The sequence below is a fragment of the Cimex lectularius genome, unplaced genomic scaffold, assembly GCF_000648675.2.
Source record: "Cimex lectularius strain Harlan isolate CLEC.00 unplaced genomic scaffold, Clec_2.1 scaffold82, whole genome shotgun sequence".
NCBI classification, from domain to species: Eukaryota; Metazoa; Arthropoda; class Insecta; order Hemiptera; family Cimicidae; genus Cimex; species Cimex lectularius.
This window is the reverse complement of record NW_019392695.1, coordinates 1498469-1514409: the sequence shown is the minus strand read 5'-3', so window position 1 is coordinate 1514409 and position 15941 is coordinate 1498469. Positions and strand designations below refer to the sequence as shown.

At 34.9% G+C, this 15941-nt stretch overlaps 1 protein-coding gene across 3 annotated transcripts in view; it reads right to left on the bottom strand.

Annotated features, from left to right (window-relative positions):
• Positions 1–2568: 2568 nt before the first annotated feature.
• The window catches only part of LOC106664114 (zinc finger C2HC domain-containing protein 1C-like), a 34311-nt gene continuing 20938 nt past the window's right edge, over positions 2569–15941 (bottom strand). For all 3 annotated transcript variants that reach the window (XM_014389548.2, XM_014389549.2, XM_014389547.2), the window contains 5 exons: positions 6554–6994; positions 5867–5998; positions 5709–5807; positions 5335–5583; positions 2569–3697 (listed from right to left, as the gene is read on the bottom strand). In XM_014389548.2, the coding sequence (XP_014245034.1) occupies positions 3419–3697; positions 5335–5583; positions 5709–5807; positions 5867–5998; positions 6554–6994 (1200 nt within the window). In that variant the 3' untranslated portion in view covers positions 2569–3418. The remainder of the gene's footprint in view (positions 3698–5334; positions 5584–5708; positions 5808–5866; positions 5999–6553; positions 6995–15941) is intronic.

Here is a 15941-nt window from a genome sequence, read left to right as displayed (position 1 = left end):
AAGCTTTTGGATATGTTAAAAAGCTTTAAGCTTAATGAAGAGCTGAGAAGAAAGACAGTGACCAATATTGGTCGTGGTATGCAAGGTTGTAAATAGGTTGACTTCATTTAACTTTAAGACTTAAATTGTAAAGACTTAAAGAAAAACTTCATATTTTTTTCTAAATATGCCAAGTTTCAGAATTTGAAGTAGAAAAAGTGTACTTGGCGGGGGTAAATGAACAAATAATTCCTGGTTTTTTTTTTCTAAATTTAAATATAACAACATTCAACATACCAGGTATCAAGAAATTTGAAATTTCGCAACACAATGTACAATTAAAAAACTAGACCTCGAGTTTCAGTAAATTGGGCTTGGGGGCACAATTTAACATTTTATAATGTAAGCTCCCTATGGATTTCACACCATCATTGGGAAATGTTCATCCCAAAAAATGTTTTTGGTTAGATTCACTAATTTCGTGGTCCGCTTGACCAATTAAACATTACAATTAATTAAGGTTTTTAGTTGAGATGAAAAAGGTCACAATAGCTCAGGTGGGAGAGCAGCGGCGTATCAAGCCGAAGGTCGTGGGTTCGAATCCCTCTCGTGCCATTAGCTTTTTTTCATCTCAACTAAAAACCTTAATTAATTGTCATGTATTAATTGGTTAAGCGGACCACGAAAGTAGTGAATTAATGATTTAAAAATGAAGTACACTTCACTAAAGCTCTCCGTTGCCATTTCAATTGTCGTCGAGAATCCAAACCGATTACACGACATTTGAAAAATGGCAAAAGGAGGGAAAACTCATAAGGTGAAGTTGAGATGGGGAGTTGATGTGCGAGTGGATCGAGGTCACGATAGCTCAGGTGGGAGAGCAGCGGCGAATCATGCCGAAGGTCGTTGGTTCGAATCCCTCTCGTGCCATTAGCTTTTTTTCATCTCAACTAAAAACCTTAATTAATTGTTTTTGGTTAGATTAGGTAAGGGATGGGTTTGGTTAGTTTAAGTTAAATAGAGGTAGGGTTAGGGCTGGGCTAGGTTATGTAGGAAGAGAAAGCATGTACTGCACTATCTAGAGCAAAATGAAAGTAGATAATTCATTTTTTGTTTTAATTTAGTTAAACCTGACAAGATTAAATATAAAAAATGACAGGAGAGGGCGTCAGTTGGTGCAATGGTTTAAACATTGACACAGCACTCATCTCTGTAAGACACCCTGGGGATTAATATGACCTCAGCGGTGTTAAATGATTTTTGGTTACCAAACAAGCACTAACTCTTTCAAAAACTGCTAAATTTAAATTAAGTAAAAAAACTAAATTTGCAACCTCATTGGAAATATTCATAGTAGAGCTTGGCAAATTTCGGTTAATAAGCTTTTTAGCGGTATAACCTTTTTTTTCCAATTTCATACAACCCAAAAGGGCAGACATTTTAAGCTGAAAAATAGTGGTGACTGTGTGAAAAAGGGTTAAATGTAGAAATTTAACTTTTTGTCCTGGGCAATATTTATTTAACAACTTTAACTTAATAAAAAAGTACAAAAAGAAAGAAATATGAAATAAGACACATAAAAAAGTGAAAATAAACATAGCTAACAACCAAAGCAGAAAAATTAGACAAGATACCTTCACTAAACATAGGCAACACAAAACAAAAGCAACACTACAGAAGTTGTCAAACACAACTTTAACCTGATAAACACACACACACACAAAGGGAAAATTCAATGTAAAAAATCAAAAACACAGCAAACAACCAAAGCTGAAAAATTAGACAAAACATCTATACTAAACACAGACAAAAAAAAGAAACAAAGAAAAATAATACAGAAGTTGTACAAACAACTTTAACCTTATAAAAAAGCACAAAAAAGGAGAAAAACTAAACGTAATTTGGTTGTTCATGATATTTATGACCTCTATTTTATGTTTTGAGTTACGTTGAATTATTCTCTTTTTTGTGCGTTTTTATTAGGTTAGTTTTCTAAATTTAATTTAGCAGTTTTTGAAAGATTTAGTGTTTGTTTTGCTACCAAAAATTAAATTGCATGTTCTAGAAGGGTTCCTTCTTAACAGGAAATAGAACGCTCTTTTCAATGCTTTTTTAAATTTATGATGAAAACTGTAGATAATTCAAAAAAGAAAAAAGTTGAATTTCTGTGAAAGGGTCGAGAATCAGTCCATGGTTTATATGGTGTTTTTCTTCTATTTGGGGTGTATGTGCTAGTGAAGTTAATGCATTGAGTAGAGAGACACCCTGTTTATAAGCTGATAAATTCTGGTTAGACTATTCCCTCTCATATTTTAACAAGGTTAAAATTTGAGAGTGGAAAGCGTTTGTTTTAGACGGCTTTTTTTTTGCAGTTAAACCATTTTCGTATTATTTTCACATGGATTAGAGAAAGGTTAAGTTAGATAGAGTGAGGGTTAAGTTAGATAGGATTAGGTTTAGGTTACATATCCATGATTTTTTTTTTTTTTGTGAAACGGAAAAAGTATGTGGATTTCTTTTTCTTCTAGGTTTCATATTTATAGTTTGTTTTCTTCATATTATGAAATGATGCTTTATAAAGTCATAAAGTAAGGTAATTATTTACAAGTCTTTTATTAAAGTTACATCGGTTAATTGTAAAACAATTTACTGTACAATAGCTTAAATACATTTACAATCAGTTCTTAATTATGAATCCTTACAAAATTCTACTATAAACGATTCGAAAAATATGACAAAGCTTTAAGCTATTTTGTACCGGTAAACTAAAAAAAATACAATAATAATAAAAAAGCGCTAAATAAATTGTCATTTTAACCAACAATACTTGGAAAGATATGAGAACTTTGGTGAGGAACTCAAGTGCTAAAGCTAAAAGCTCGATAAGAAAATTAAACTAAAATTTTCTTTTCTTAAAGACTTAGGATTTATCCTTTAATTTTTAACAAATGTTATTGCAAGATTTAAATTAAGATAAAAATGAAATGAAAAGGCAAAATGTTAAATAAAAATAATTCATTAACAAACGTATTGACTCACATTCCATTGTTTTACAAATCCATTCTGCTTAGTTCCTCTCCCCTTCCCATCAAAAACAGTAACAAACAAACAGATAAAAATACAGTTACAAAAATATTTCCAGCATTAAAAAATATAGCCTTTCAGAGAATATTATTTAGTAAGCAGAGCAGCTTTAACAGTAATACGAGCATTTTGAAGCAAGGGTAGAAAACGTTAATATATCAACTGCTTTATTTTTATTATTTATAACCCCACAGTTTTTTTTTTTTTTTTTTTTAACAAAGTTTTTATATTTTAGTTCAATTTTGTAGATTTTAAGAACAAAAGTACTGTATCTATTAGTACACTGTAGGGTTACATAGAAAATGAACCAAATCACAATTTATATTTATTTAAAGTTTAATTTGCAATCAAATTATTATTTTATTCTGTTCATTCTGGTATTGACCTTGCTCTGTGGCTTTGGCTTATTGTGTTTCATATCAGCACACTTTGGTATATGTCTGGCAGCAGCGGATTCATTGAACTTTCTACCGCAGTGCGGGCAAGGCGTGTAATGCGAGGTATCCAACGGAGGAGGTGGCGGAAGGTCTGACAATTTACCACCCTTTGCGACGTAAGCTTGGGCTTCTTTGGCCGCTCTTATGGCAGAGATGAATTCTTCATGTTTCTGCCTCCAGTTTAGCTTCGGCCGAGGCTGAAACCGACGAAAAAAGAAAAAATCAGTATGTTTGCAATGTCAAACCTGAAATTGTATGTACAGTATTCTAGGGTAACCCCCCCCAAAAAAAAAAAAAAAAAATACAACAAAATCTTCCACAATTTTATACTCAGTCCTTAGAATGACCTATTCCCCAATCCATTGGACATAATTATTCATAAAAAATCCCAAAATTTTATAAAAACTCAAAGACCTCACGCATCTCCCTACATCCCATTGCCCCATAAGTTTGCTACCATTATTTGACCCAAAAAAATATTTGAAAGCTCTATTATCCATCCCATTTCAGATGACACCAGACTACCTCGACATCCTTCATTGAAGGAATACTGTTCGGGTGCTTTCCTAGATGCGAGGCAAGCCTTTGATCGTGTGGGGCATCTGAGCTTGCTTTGGAAACACAATGGCATGAGAACGTTCAAGTACGAATCGCAACATCCTACTCCCTAACCACTCTGAGAATGTGGGTATTTTGCAAGGCAGCATCCTTGATCCCATTCTGTATTAAGTATACACTCCAGATGCAGGCTAGAGAAATTCATGTTAAGGTGCGTTGGATGGGAGAAACTCACTGTCAAGACATCTACAGCTTCGTCTAGAGAAATTCAAGATATGGAAACATAGTTGGTTAGAGAAATTTAAGATAAGAGCAGTACAGTTGGTAGGGAGAAGGAGACAAGGACTTTTTGGGTATCTACATACTCCAGACATTCCTTTCAATACTGCTGCTCCTTACGCTGTTACTACTGCCATTCTTTTAACAAATCTGGAATAGTAATGGTCTTTAGAAACCTCCAGGACCAATTTCCTGCATGAAAAATGGTTCAAGAAATGGAAGATCAGACTCAACCTAAACACCTTTCCTCTAATCTACTACTGCTTTACTTAAGAAACCCCTCCAGTACAGAATCCTTCAAACCATTGTCTCAGTTACTTTGCACACAGACCTTCAAACTGCAAGATACACCTCGAACTTTGTTCCTCTCCCCGCAATCATTGTCCTCTATTTGGGACTTAACATTGACAAAAGACTTACTTAAAAACTCCAAAACTCAGCTTAAAATAAAAAATAAAAAAATAATAAAAATCGAACGGTTCAATGAAGTGTTCCAAACTCCAAAGAATCCACTCCAGTCTAACATCTTTCGAACTATTGTCCAAGCTTCCTACTTTACACACAGACTTTGAAACCTGAAGAAGTTTGTACACCTCAAACTCAGTTCTTTTCTCCCCACCTGTTGTCCTCTATTTGGGACTTAACATCGACAAACGACTTACTTAGAAACACAACTCAGCTCAAAACAATTGAATGGACTTACTGAGTGTTCCTAACTCCAAAGAATTTGATCTAGTCTATATAATTTTACAATCCTCACACCTGGAAATCCCTAAACCCTGGACTCTCAGACCTTTCATCCTGAACCTTTCCTGACAATGTCCTCTGTAATGAGGAAAGTGTGTTATGCAGCACTATAAAGAGTCTCCACTTTTATAAAATAAAATTTTAAAAAAGGATGATAAAATTACTTGTAACATAATAATAAAATTAAAAACAAATTAAAATAATTAATTAAATTTTGTTGTATGCCAAGAGTTTTGTAAAAGTTACTTACAGCATTTGCCACTGTTTTGGTTGGTTGTCGTAAATAGGATTCAGCCTCAGTTCCCTGGACTCGATGTTTCACTGGGTCGAACGCTTTCCGTTTCTTTGTTTTGGACTTTTTGCATATCTTCTCATGGACAGCAAGACGATCGGGTAGGAAAAAACGACCACAGATGGGGCAATCTTTTCTACCATCTTGCGGTGGTGATTTAGGCTTGGGCGGTTCAGACACAGCGATATTTTTGTGAGGAGCGCTCACCTGAAACAAATTGCCTTCTTAGTGTTTTATTTAATGGATGTTCTATAGAAAAAATCACTGATAGGCTTTGAAAACAATAATTAAACAATAAATTTAACGTTTTGCCATAAGTGAGATGAACTTACAGTTGTAGGCGATTTGATTCGGTTCATTGTGGGAACACTAGACTTTGTTGTGGGCGAAGGTATAGAAGTGCGTGGTTTTGTTGCTGTCGCATTCTGTGGCTGAATGATTTATTAGTCAGTATATATTTTTTTAAAGAAAAAACAAACAAAACACTTACAGATAACACATTTCTTGTCGGTATCGAGGAAGGCTTTCTTGTAGGTATAATCGAAGGAGAAGAAGGTTTGGCAATTTTTGATTTCATTTCATTTGGCCTTTTACTTATAGGCTTGCTATCATTCACCACATTCTAAAATTTTTTTTTACGTTTTATTTAGTTTATATTTTATAGAGGTAATAAATACTTATTTTAATTTGGTTGTCTTTTTTACTCTATTTATTGGAGTGTACTGATTGTAGCTTTTATCATTTGGTCATCCCGGTCTGCCTGTTCTTCCTGGTTTTTAATTGTAAATTGTCTCACAGTCCAAAACCCAGGGAGAGCAGGCAGGAAAATATGTTCTGACATACAGGAGGGTAATGACACTATTGCACTTATTACTATTACACTTAATACACTTTTTTAAAAAATTACTACTGAGAAAGGATTGTTCTAGTTTGACTACATATTTAACCATTTTTCAAAAGAAGGGTTGTTTTTTTAATCAAACATCAAATTGCTAACAACCAAACTTCAGCAAGTTTTAGATATTACAATAGAATAAAAGTTTGAACTTAATGATGCTTAAATCAAACTACAATTAGAAAAAAAAAACTAAGTGAATTATACTTATGATAAATTTTAAAACAATTTTTGCTATTTTGTTTTGTAATTTAACAATTATTAGATGAAAATTTTCCTCACCTGGTTTGGGCTTCCGACTTTCATTGACCTTAAACTTTTAGAAAGACTTGATATATCAGCACTTCCTATGTCTTTCTTGATGCTGTGCCTATCCATTTCTTTATAATTTCCGCATATAACAGGCCGATTTGACAGAATGTCTTGGTTCTGGGAGCTGTACAAGTTACCACCTAGGTTTGGAAGCCTTCGAAAAATTGGCAGCTCTGTCGGCTGTTTGGATTGGCTCGTCACTTTATGACTCCGAGTCTGGAACTCTCTGTTAAGAGGTTGCTCTTCTATGTTGTAGTTGATTCGATCTAGACTAGCTACTTTGTGTCTCAATGGCTCCAACGGGTAGCTTTTGTCACGCCCAGCCCCTCGTCGTTCTTCAAAGAGCTGGCGAACCTTACCACCCCTTTCGTCCTCCTTCCTGAAGTCAGTTCCAGGTTTTTTTAATCTAATCTATAATAAAATTAATGTTTTAGAGTGAAATAATATATGATATACATAAGAACATATCTTATGTAGTATTGTACAAGATATTTATTAATTTCCTTTCAAAAATTGAAAGTATGCCATAAATAAACCACTACCTAACCTAACATCAAAACGTTTTTAACCCTAACTGTAATTTACCATAGTCTGGCCCATCAACCCTACCAAACCTAACCCAAAAACGAATTCTAACTCTTATTTTAACTTTCTTTACCCTGAATGCCCCTAACCCTAATGCTGACTGAATACATGATCACTTCTGGTAACATGAAAAACATGTGCAAAATACTACAAATATTTTGGAACTATAAATCCATTTCATTCATCGTACTTTGCTACTAGCCAAATTACAATCTGCTTTGAAAATTGGTTTAAAATTCGGCACAGTGTTTATTAACTTCTGATTTTTTAAAAATGCGCTCGCATATTTTCTCCATTTCATGGAAAAGCATCAAATCATAAATATGTGACCTAACCCATCTCTAACCTTAACCTGAGCTAATACCAAAACGTTTTTAACCCGAACTGTAATTTACCATAGCCTGGCCCATCCCTAACCCTACCAAACCTAACCCAAAAAACGTTTTTTAACCCTTATTGTAACTTACTTTACCCTGCATGCCCCCAACCCTAACTCTAACCGAATACACTATCACTTCTGAAAACATGAAAAACTTGTGCCAAATACTATGAATATTTGGAAAATATGACTCCATTTCATCCATTGTACTTTGCTAATAGCCAAATTACAACCTGCTTTGAAAATTGGTTTAAAACTCGGCACAGTGTTCATTATGTTCTGGAATATATTTTTAAAAAAATGTACTCGCATATTTTCTCCAATTCATGGAAAAGCATCAAATCATGAATATTTAACCTAATCCATCTCTAACCTTACCCTAACATAATATCAAAACGTTTTTAACCCTAACTGTAACTTACCCTATCCTGACCCATCCCTAACTCTACCAAACTAAACTCAAAAAAATTTTAACTCTAACTGTAGCTAACCCTAGCCGAGCCATAAAACATGCCTACATTCCGGTATTGTGAAAAATTGTACAAAATATTTTGAATAATTGGGACCATCTGTAGATAATAATGAATCCATTGTACCTTGGTAACCCTTTTACTGTTATATATTAAGCTACTTTGAAAATGAGTTTAAAACTTAGTACAGTGTTTATCTTCTGGGATATAAAAAGAAAAACTCAAAACGTCAACCCTTACCTTAAATTTTCTAACATAATTAGACCTAACCTTAACATTAGACCTACCTAACTTGACCCTGCCACTAACCCTAACTCTAACCCAATCCATGACGCGAAAAAATCGTGGATATAGTCCCAAAACGTATCCATTTTTAAAATACAGGAAGCAAAAGATATTTTAACGAAGTTTTAATTGAATAACCTTCAACCACGGCCAGTCTTATGTCTAACCTGTTACATTTATGCAATTTTATAATTAAATTTTCAAGGTTTTTGTTGCTAACAATTTCATAAAGGATAGAAATCATGCTATTTTCAAAAGAATTGTTTTAAAGAAATGTAAAAAAGAATTTTGAATTTATCTTGCAAAATAAATAATCGAATTAAACTAAATGGTGTTTTCTACATTGGAATAGCCTCATTGACTTTCATAAAACAGTATGTTATAAATAATAATCTATTCCAGTATTTAGAAAACAACTGTTATTGTTATTATTTATTTATTTTATTTATTTTTTGTAGTGTTTATACAAAAGAGAAAGCAAAAGTTAAAAAGAGAACGTTTCTTGGACAAACAAAGAAAAAAAAAACCAACATCTTAACTACCGTTGAAATCACTCATCCAACGTTAGAATCAGTACAGTCGATATTTTTAAAGCAAATAGAGTCACAATTTGACCTGCCAACTTTTGACTTCAAAAATCCGTTTTATTCCGTCACAGATTGTTTTTCCAGATGGCGTTTAAAGCCTATTTCTTGGGATTCGACGTTCAAAGGAAGTGTGATTGTCACAGACAAAATACTACAGTTGAAAGATAAAACGGATGGCTAACATCACTTGATTACAAAACAAACATCATACAAGAATTCATCCCCAAAAATATAAATCGAATGCGATCTTTCAGACAAAAGTTGAAGTTTCAAGTAGTAAGGAGGAAAGAAGGAAGTAATTTTGCACCAATAGGACGCCGACGGCAGGACAAGAAGGACCAAAGGCGTAAGATGGTCGATGAAGAACCAATCCGGTTGTTGGAATGTGCTGTACGTTCGAAGTCGAAAAATAATATCCTATTCTGTTATAATTTTGATCCTGAGGTACTCAAGAGATCCTTGAGAAAAGGTCCAAAGCAATTTGGAACTTAGAAACTTAGGCTTGCCTGAAGAATGATGAACTTCATAAAAACAATTTACCTTGATTGAAATAAAGTACGAAGGCCGGGTGAGTGTTAAATAAATGATTTTTCCAAGAAGGTGCGCCTGTGAAGAGAGAATGTCACCGACTGAAAGCCCCAACGGACCCGGATCGAGGAGCTGGCAAGGCGATGCACCCACTCCTTCGTTTTCATCCACACACACGCAGACAAATCCCTTACTCAGCTTAACTTCGGCCGGCAAAATAGAGAAATAAGACAAACAAAAGAGAGACGACTGAAACCGCTGAGTCACATGAAGATTTCGACCGGCGCGTGCCAAAGATGGCAGACGCGGAAGGCTGAATTAAGTCAATTTTTTAAATTTAAGTATTCAAATTTCGATTAAAAAACAAAATTTAGGCACTATAAAACCAAAGAAACTAAGAGCGAATACAGACTTTGAGAATCTAGACCTGAGGTGCAATGGATCAAACCGATTCTTTCTCTTCGAGGGAAGTTCCCAATTATTCGTGGTACTTTTTTGAATTGTAGGTTTGATTATTATTTACAGCATTAGTTTACGAAAACTAAGATTATTCCAGTACAGAAAACATCATTTAGTCGAATTCGATTATATATTTTGCAATATAAATTCAAAATCCTTTCTTTAAAAAAAAATCCTTTTGAAAATGAAATACTTTCTATCACTTATGGAATTGTTAACAAAGAAAAACTTACAAATTAAATATACAAGAAATTTAATAAATGCGATTGAAACAAAATTTCTTGCAGGTTAAACTTAATAGAAATCTGATCGTGGTTGAAGATCATTCGACTTAAATCAAGTCTTTCGAAATCACGTTCTTCGTTGAAATATCTTTTGCTTCCTGTATGTTAAAAGTGAATATGTTTTGGGGTCGGGCTCACGATTTTTTCGCGTCATGCGTTGGGTTAGAGGTACAGTTAGGGATGACGTTTTGAGTTTCTCTATTTATATTTCAGATAACAAACACTTTGTGCCAAGTTTTAAACTAATTTTCGAAGTAATGTAAAGGTTATCAAGGTACAATGGATGAAATGGATTCGTTCTTATCTACACAAGTTCCCAATTATTCGTAGTATGTTTCACGAGTTTTCGACGAGTGCGTATGTGTTAGGTAAGAGTTAGAATTAGGGAGGCTAGGGTAAGTTACAGTTAGGGTTAGGCTAGGTAGTGTTAGGGATAGATTAGGTTAGGGTTAGATTGCATATACACACATTACATATTTAAAGTTATGGTTAGGACGAGTGTGATTCTTTTTTCATTATTAGTTTTTCTTTTTATATTCCAGAAAAGAATAAACACTTTATATCCAGTTCGAAATTTATTTTCAAAGCATGTTGTTTGCCTAGACCCAAGGTACAAGGATGAAATGGATTCATGCTTGTATACAGAAGTTCTCAACTACTATTCGAGGTATTTTGCATAATTTTTTTGGCGCCAATGATTTTGCGGGATCCGCTTGAGCTGGATTAGCGTTAGGATTAGGGATAGTCAGTCTAGATTAGGGTTAAGGATGAGTTAGGTTATAAGTTACAGTTACGGTTAAAGAAGTTTTGAATTAGGATACGTTAGGTTACACATTCATGATTCAATGTTTTTCCATGATGCGGAGAAAATATGCGAGTACCAATTTTTTTTTATTAGTTTCTCTTTTTTTATTCCTGAAGATAATAAACAGTTTATGCTCAGCTTTAAACCAATATGCAAAGCGGATTATATATTTACAAATTACAATGGATGAAACGAATTCATTCTCATCTAGCGAAATTCCCGATTATTTGCTGTATTGTGCACAATGTTTTCGCGTGTCATCGCATTTATGTTACCAGGGAGTGCGTGTGGGTTATATTAGAGTTGGGGTTAGGTAAGGGTAAGTTACAGTTAGGGCTAAATTCATATTTGGGTTAGGTTACATTAGGTCAGGTTAAACGGTGAATATACGTGAGTGCATATATTTTCATTATACGTTTTTCTTTTTACATTCCAGAAGATAAAAATACTTTGTGCCCAGTTTGAAATTTATTTTCAAAACAGGTTATATAATTTGCTAGACCCATGGTACAATGAATAAAATTGATTCTTTCTCATCTAGTGAAGCTCCCAATTATTTGTGGTATTTGGCACAATTTTTATGGTCTTGTAATCTGGCCTGCAGGTGTTGGACAAGCCTGATATTAAGCAGATTTTTCTTTTCAATAGTTACTTTCGTACTTTTTTTGAGTATTCAACCTTTCATGGCTGTGATAAAGCTTTTTAGTAATATGCTGTGTATAGTTAACTTGGCACCCAGAAATACTCCAAGGTGCTTGTATCTTGCGGAATCATGTTCGACATCAAGAAATTGTAATTTATTGCAGTCCTTCTACGAGTAAATAATTGTGCCTTAAGTGTCTTCATTTGTCGAATTTTCCTTTTGCTTTCAAATTGATTTTTACCCTTTTGTTAACCTGAATAAAATATTTTCATAGTCCTGAATATATTTGGTTTGTTCGACAAGGCCGAAAAAAAGCTGATATTGTGCAAACCGTTTTTCCCAAGTTGGTCACATTCAAGTCCAACGGCAACCGAGTCTATCGTCACGATTTCACTTTATCTTTTATCGCGCTTGAACAATCGATTGGCATTTTAAGCAAATGACTTACAAAATACTTTTATCAAAACTACCAACGTTAAAAGGCAGGGGACATGCACGATTCATATTAAGGGGCTTTGTGATTTTTTGGCTATTAGCTTATTTAAATCGGTACTATTTCTTTTGATTTTAACAACATGAAAGAGGATCAATTTTGTAACTTTATGCATATGTCATTTTCAGTTTGTTGCATGTATATAATGGATGATATTTATTTTAGAGCGCATGGGTTAGACTAGGAATGGTTAGGGGTTAAGGTTAGGGATGGCTCGGGTAGGTTAAGTTCGTTCAATCAGGATTAGGATTAAGGACATGTGGGTTGGGATAAGTTAGCTAGATTTATTGTTAATTACATATCCACGTTTCGATATTTTTCCGTGCACCGAAGAAAATATTCCAGTTATCATTAGTTTGTCTTTATTGCACCAAAAACCTTCGAAAGGCCTCTTTGTCGGCTTGGCTAGTGGAGACGGGGTGAGATTCCGTGAGGCTCGCCGGGGTGGCAAGAGGAATTTGACTATACATTGTACTAATCTGATATGACTAAAATAATTGGGATCCTCGCTGTTAATCCGGTAACAGCGAACCGTTGAATGTTAAACTATATGTAAAGGTTAAGTATAATTCTAAGTTTAATAATACATTAAATTAGGATCGAATCAATAATCCTATGAAAGTAGGAATTTTTTTTTTAATAAAGTCATAATTAACAGTATTAATTATACTTTTTATCTAAAGTCTTACTTGAGACGACGAGTTGGTGTCTGAGTGGATGGACACGATAGCTCAATTGGTGCTAGTGGTGGAGTGCCAATGGGTTCAGTTAGATTAGGGACGGGAGGGTTTGGTTTAGTTTAGTTTAGGTTAGGGTTAGGTTAGATTATACAGCTAAGATTCAATATTGTACATAATGNTATATATAAAGTAAGTACAAAGGCGTAGTTTGATAAAACTACATATTTTAACACGGATATGCTTTTTGGGCTGCATACACAATTTTTTACGTCATAATTTTCCCGTTACTGTGGAGTACGCTTGGATTGGCTTAGGTTTGGTTATGTTAGATTATACAGCGGCTATTCAATGCTCTTCCGCCAAGCAAAGAAAATGGGAGAGTGCGAAGCGTGAGTTTCTATTCTCTCTCATATTTTAACATGGATATGTTTTTGTGGGCGATATATACTATTTTTTAAGTCCCAATTTTCGCGTTACTGTGGAGTGCGCATGGATTGGGTTAGGTTAGGTAGGGTTAGAGACAAGGTTGGTTTAGGTTAGGGAGAGGTTAGATTAGAGCCGGGTTAGGGTTACGTTAGGTTATATATCGATGATTCAATGTTTTTCCATAAAGCAGAAAAAATGTGTGTGCGACGCCCGAGTTTTAGATGTTATTTACATTTTTTCTAGCAATCTTGGAATAAATTTTACATGTAAGAAGTCATAGTTTGATACTCTTCTCTCTTATATTTTAACATGGATATGTTTTTGGGCTGGATACACAATTTTCGCGTAACTGTGGAGTGCGTATGGATTGGGTTAGATTAGGTAGGGTTAGGGACGACAGGTTGGTTTAGGTTAAGGAAAGATGAGATTAGAGAGGTTAAAATCAGTTTAGGTTATGTCGATGATTATATGTCGACTATATTATATTGCAGATGATTTAATGCTAGTCCGGAGAAAATATGAGAGGGCAAAGGCCGAGTTTAGATGTCATTTCGCGTTACCGTGGAATAAGCATGTGTTGGTTTAGGTTCAGTTAGGTAGAGTTAGGGACAGGATGGTTTAGGTTAGGTAGGGTTAGGACAGATTAGGTTATACAGCGATACAGAGTTATGTTTGGTTAAATGTCGGTCTGAAGAAACATACAGTGAGAACAGTTTGACAACTTTTGACTTTCAATAATCAGGAGTAAAGTTATGTTTTACTAGTTACATTGTTGAAATAAATACTTCAGAAGACTTGCAAATTAAGATTTGAGCTATTTTTGTTTAAGTCTGCAAAGTGATGAACCTGGAGTTGGCTCGTCTCCGATCATCCTGGTCCGCCTAACCTCGCTGGTTCTGTTTTTAAAAGTGGTCCTTGAAAAGGTCTTGACAAACAACTCAGGCCAACTATAAACATTGGCGACTGAAAATTTAAGATGTGAGATTTCTTCTAGGTTTCTGCGGGTGATGAACATGTAGTTTGGTCGTTCACGAACATTTTGGTCCGCCAATGCTCGCTGTTTTTGGTCTGTTAGACGGTTTTCAGTGGTTGGTCAGTGGGGTTTTTGTTTAGTCGCGTCCGAGCAAATCAGTTAAGCAGTTTTGGGGTTTTTAGTACAAGTAAAAGAAGACAAAAGAAAATATTATGTGCTGCGACTTGTTTACACACCTTCAGCCACAATTTTATCATGTCAGATCATCAGATAGATGGCCTTTTATCCTTAGGAAACATGATGTCATAGGACTGTTTTAAGCCAGATTTCGTCGATAAGTTCGTGAACATTCAATTCCCACCGATTCAAGGACGGTCGTCGCATTAGCTCTGTCCAAGTACTTTCTTCTTTAACCCGGGGGCTTAAAATTATCGATATGTCCGAGTGAATCAAGCAGCCACGACCAAGGTCGCCGAGTGCAGTTAATTTATTCACTCGGTATATCGATTCGACTGTGGACAAAATGTAAGTTAGAATGTCTTTGATTTTTTTAAGGAGTGGATCTGCAGCGGAACATCAAAAGAAAAAACAAATAGAATCGTTCCCCCTTTCTCCGACAAGTGGATTTAATAGCGTGTATTATCGCCCTCTGAGTCACTCATTGTTCTCTTGTTCATTGTTTTAATGGACCACTTTGTAGAATTGCTCCTTTTGCCTCTGCCCTGGCGCCTTTCTTCCTGGTTTACCTTTCCTGGGTAGCTTTTCTATCAATCCCAAGTGAAACGGAACAAATCTTAAAGATAAGAAAACCCACTGGGTCACGCTTGATTTTTACATCCTGCGAAAGACCTTCAAAACCATTAGAATCTTCTAATTTGTAAGAGATTTAAAGAAACAGCAGAATATTCATGGAAGATGTGAGATTTTCTTGTTACTGAATTTAGCAATCTAAGGAACATTCACCCCTTTGATTAACTGATTTAAAAGCAGTGCTGCGAGAAACAAGACGTTCCTTGGTTCGCAATTGTTTCTATAAATGATGGGAGTCATCGACTGCCTCACCCTGCTTATAACCCTGACGGCGCCAACTCAGTCCAAAGAAATGATGAAAAGCTGGATAAATGATGTTTCCAGGTGGAAGTAAAGTTTTTTGTCATGCCAAACTACTTGTTCATGCGGGCACAATTTGCTTCAAAATTCAAACCATGAAATATTTTCATGAAATGATGACAGCTGTGGGTAAAGGACGTCATCTGGAAGTTTCCAGACGGAACTATAAACTTGTTTTGCTCAATGAACTTCGAGAATTTTTTATTGGCTTAGGGGCTCAACAAGTGAATAAGTTAACTGAGTTTTTAAAGCAATACAATTCACTGGAAAGAAACAAGACCTTCCTTGATTCATACTTAGCACTGTCTTCTCTCGCCCTGCTCATACCCCTAACATCGCGTCATGCTTTAATCTTTTTTTATCCATCGTCCATTCTTGTCATACCAAACTACTTGTTCATTTGGGCACAATTTGCTTCCAAATTCAAACAATAAAACATTTTCAGGAAGTCACGGAAAACTGCGGGTAAATGGCTCATCTGGAAATTTCCAGGTGGAACAATAAATGTTAACAAAATGTTTTTATTGGCTTAGGGGGCACAACAACTAAGTTTGTTGAACTTTTAAAGCAATACAATCCACTGGAAGTAACAAGACGTTCTTTGGTTCGTACGTGGGACTATCTTGTCTCGCCCTGCTTATAACCCTAACA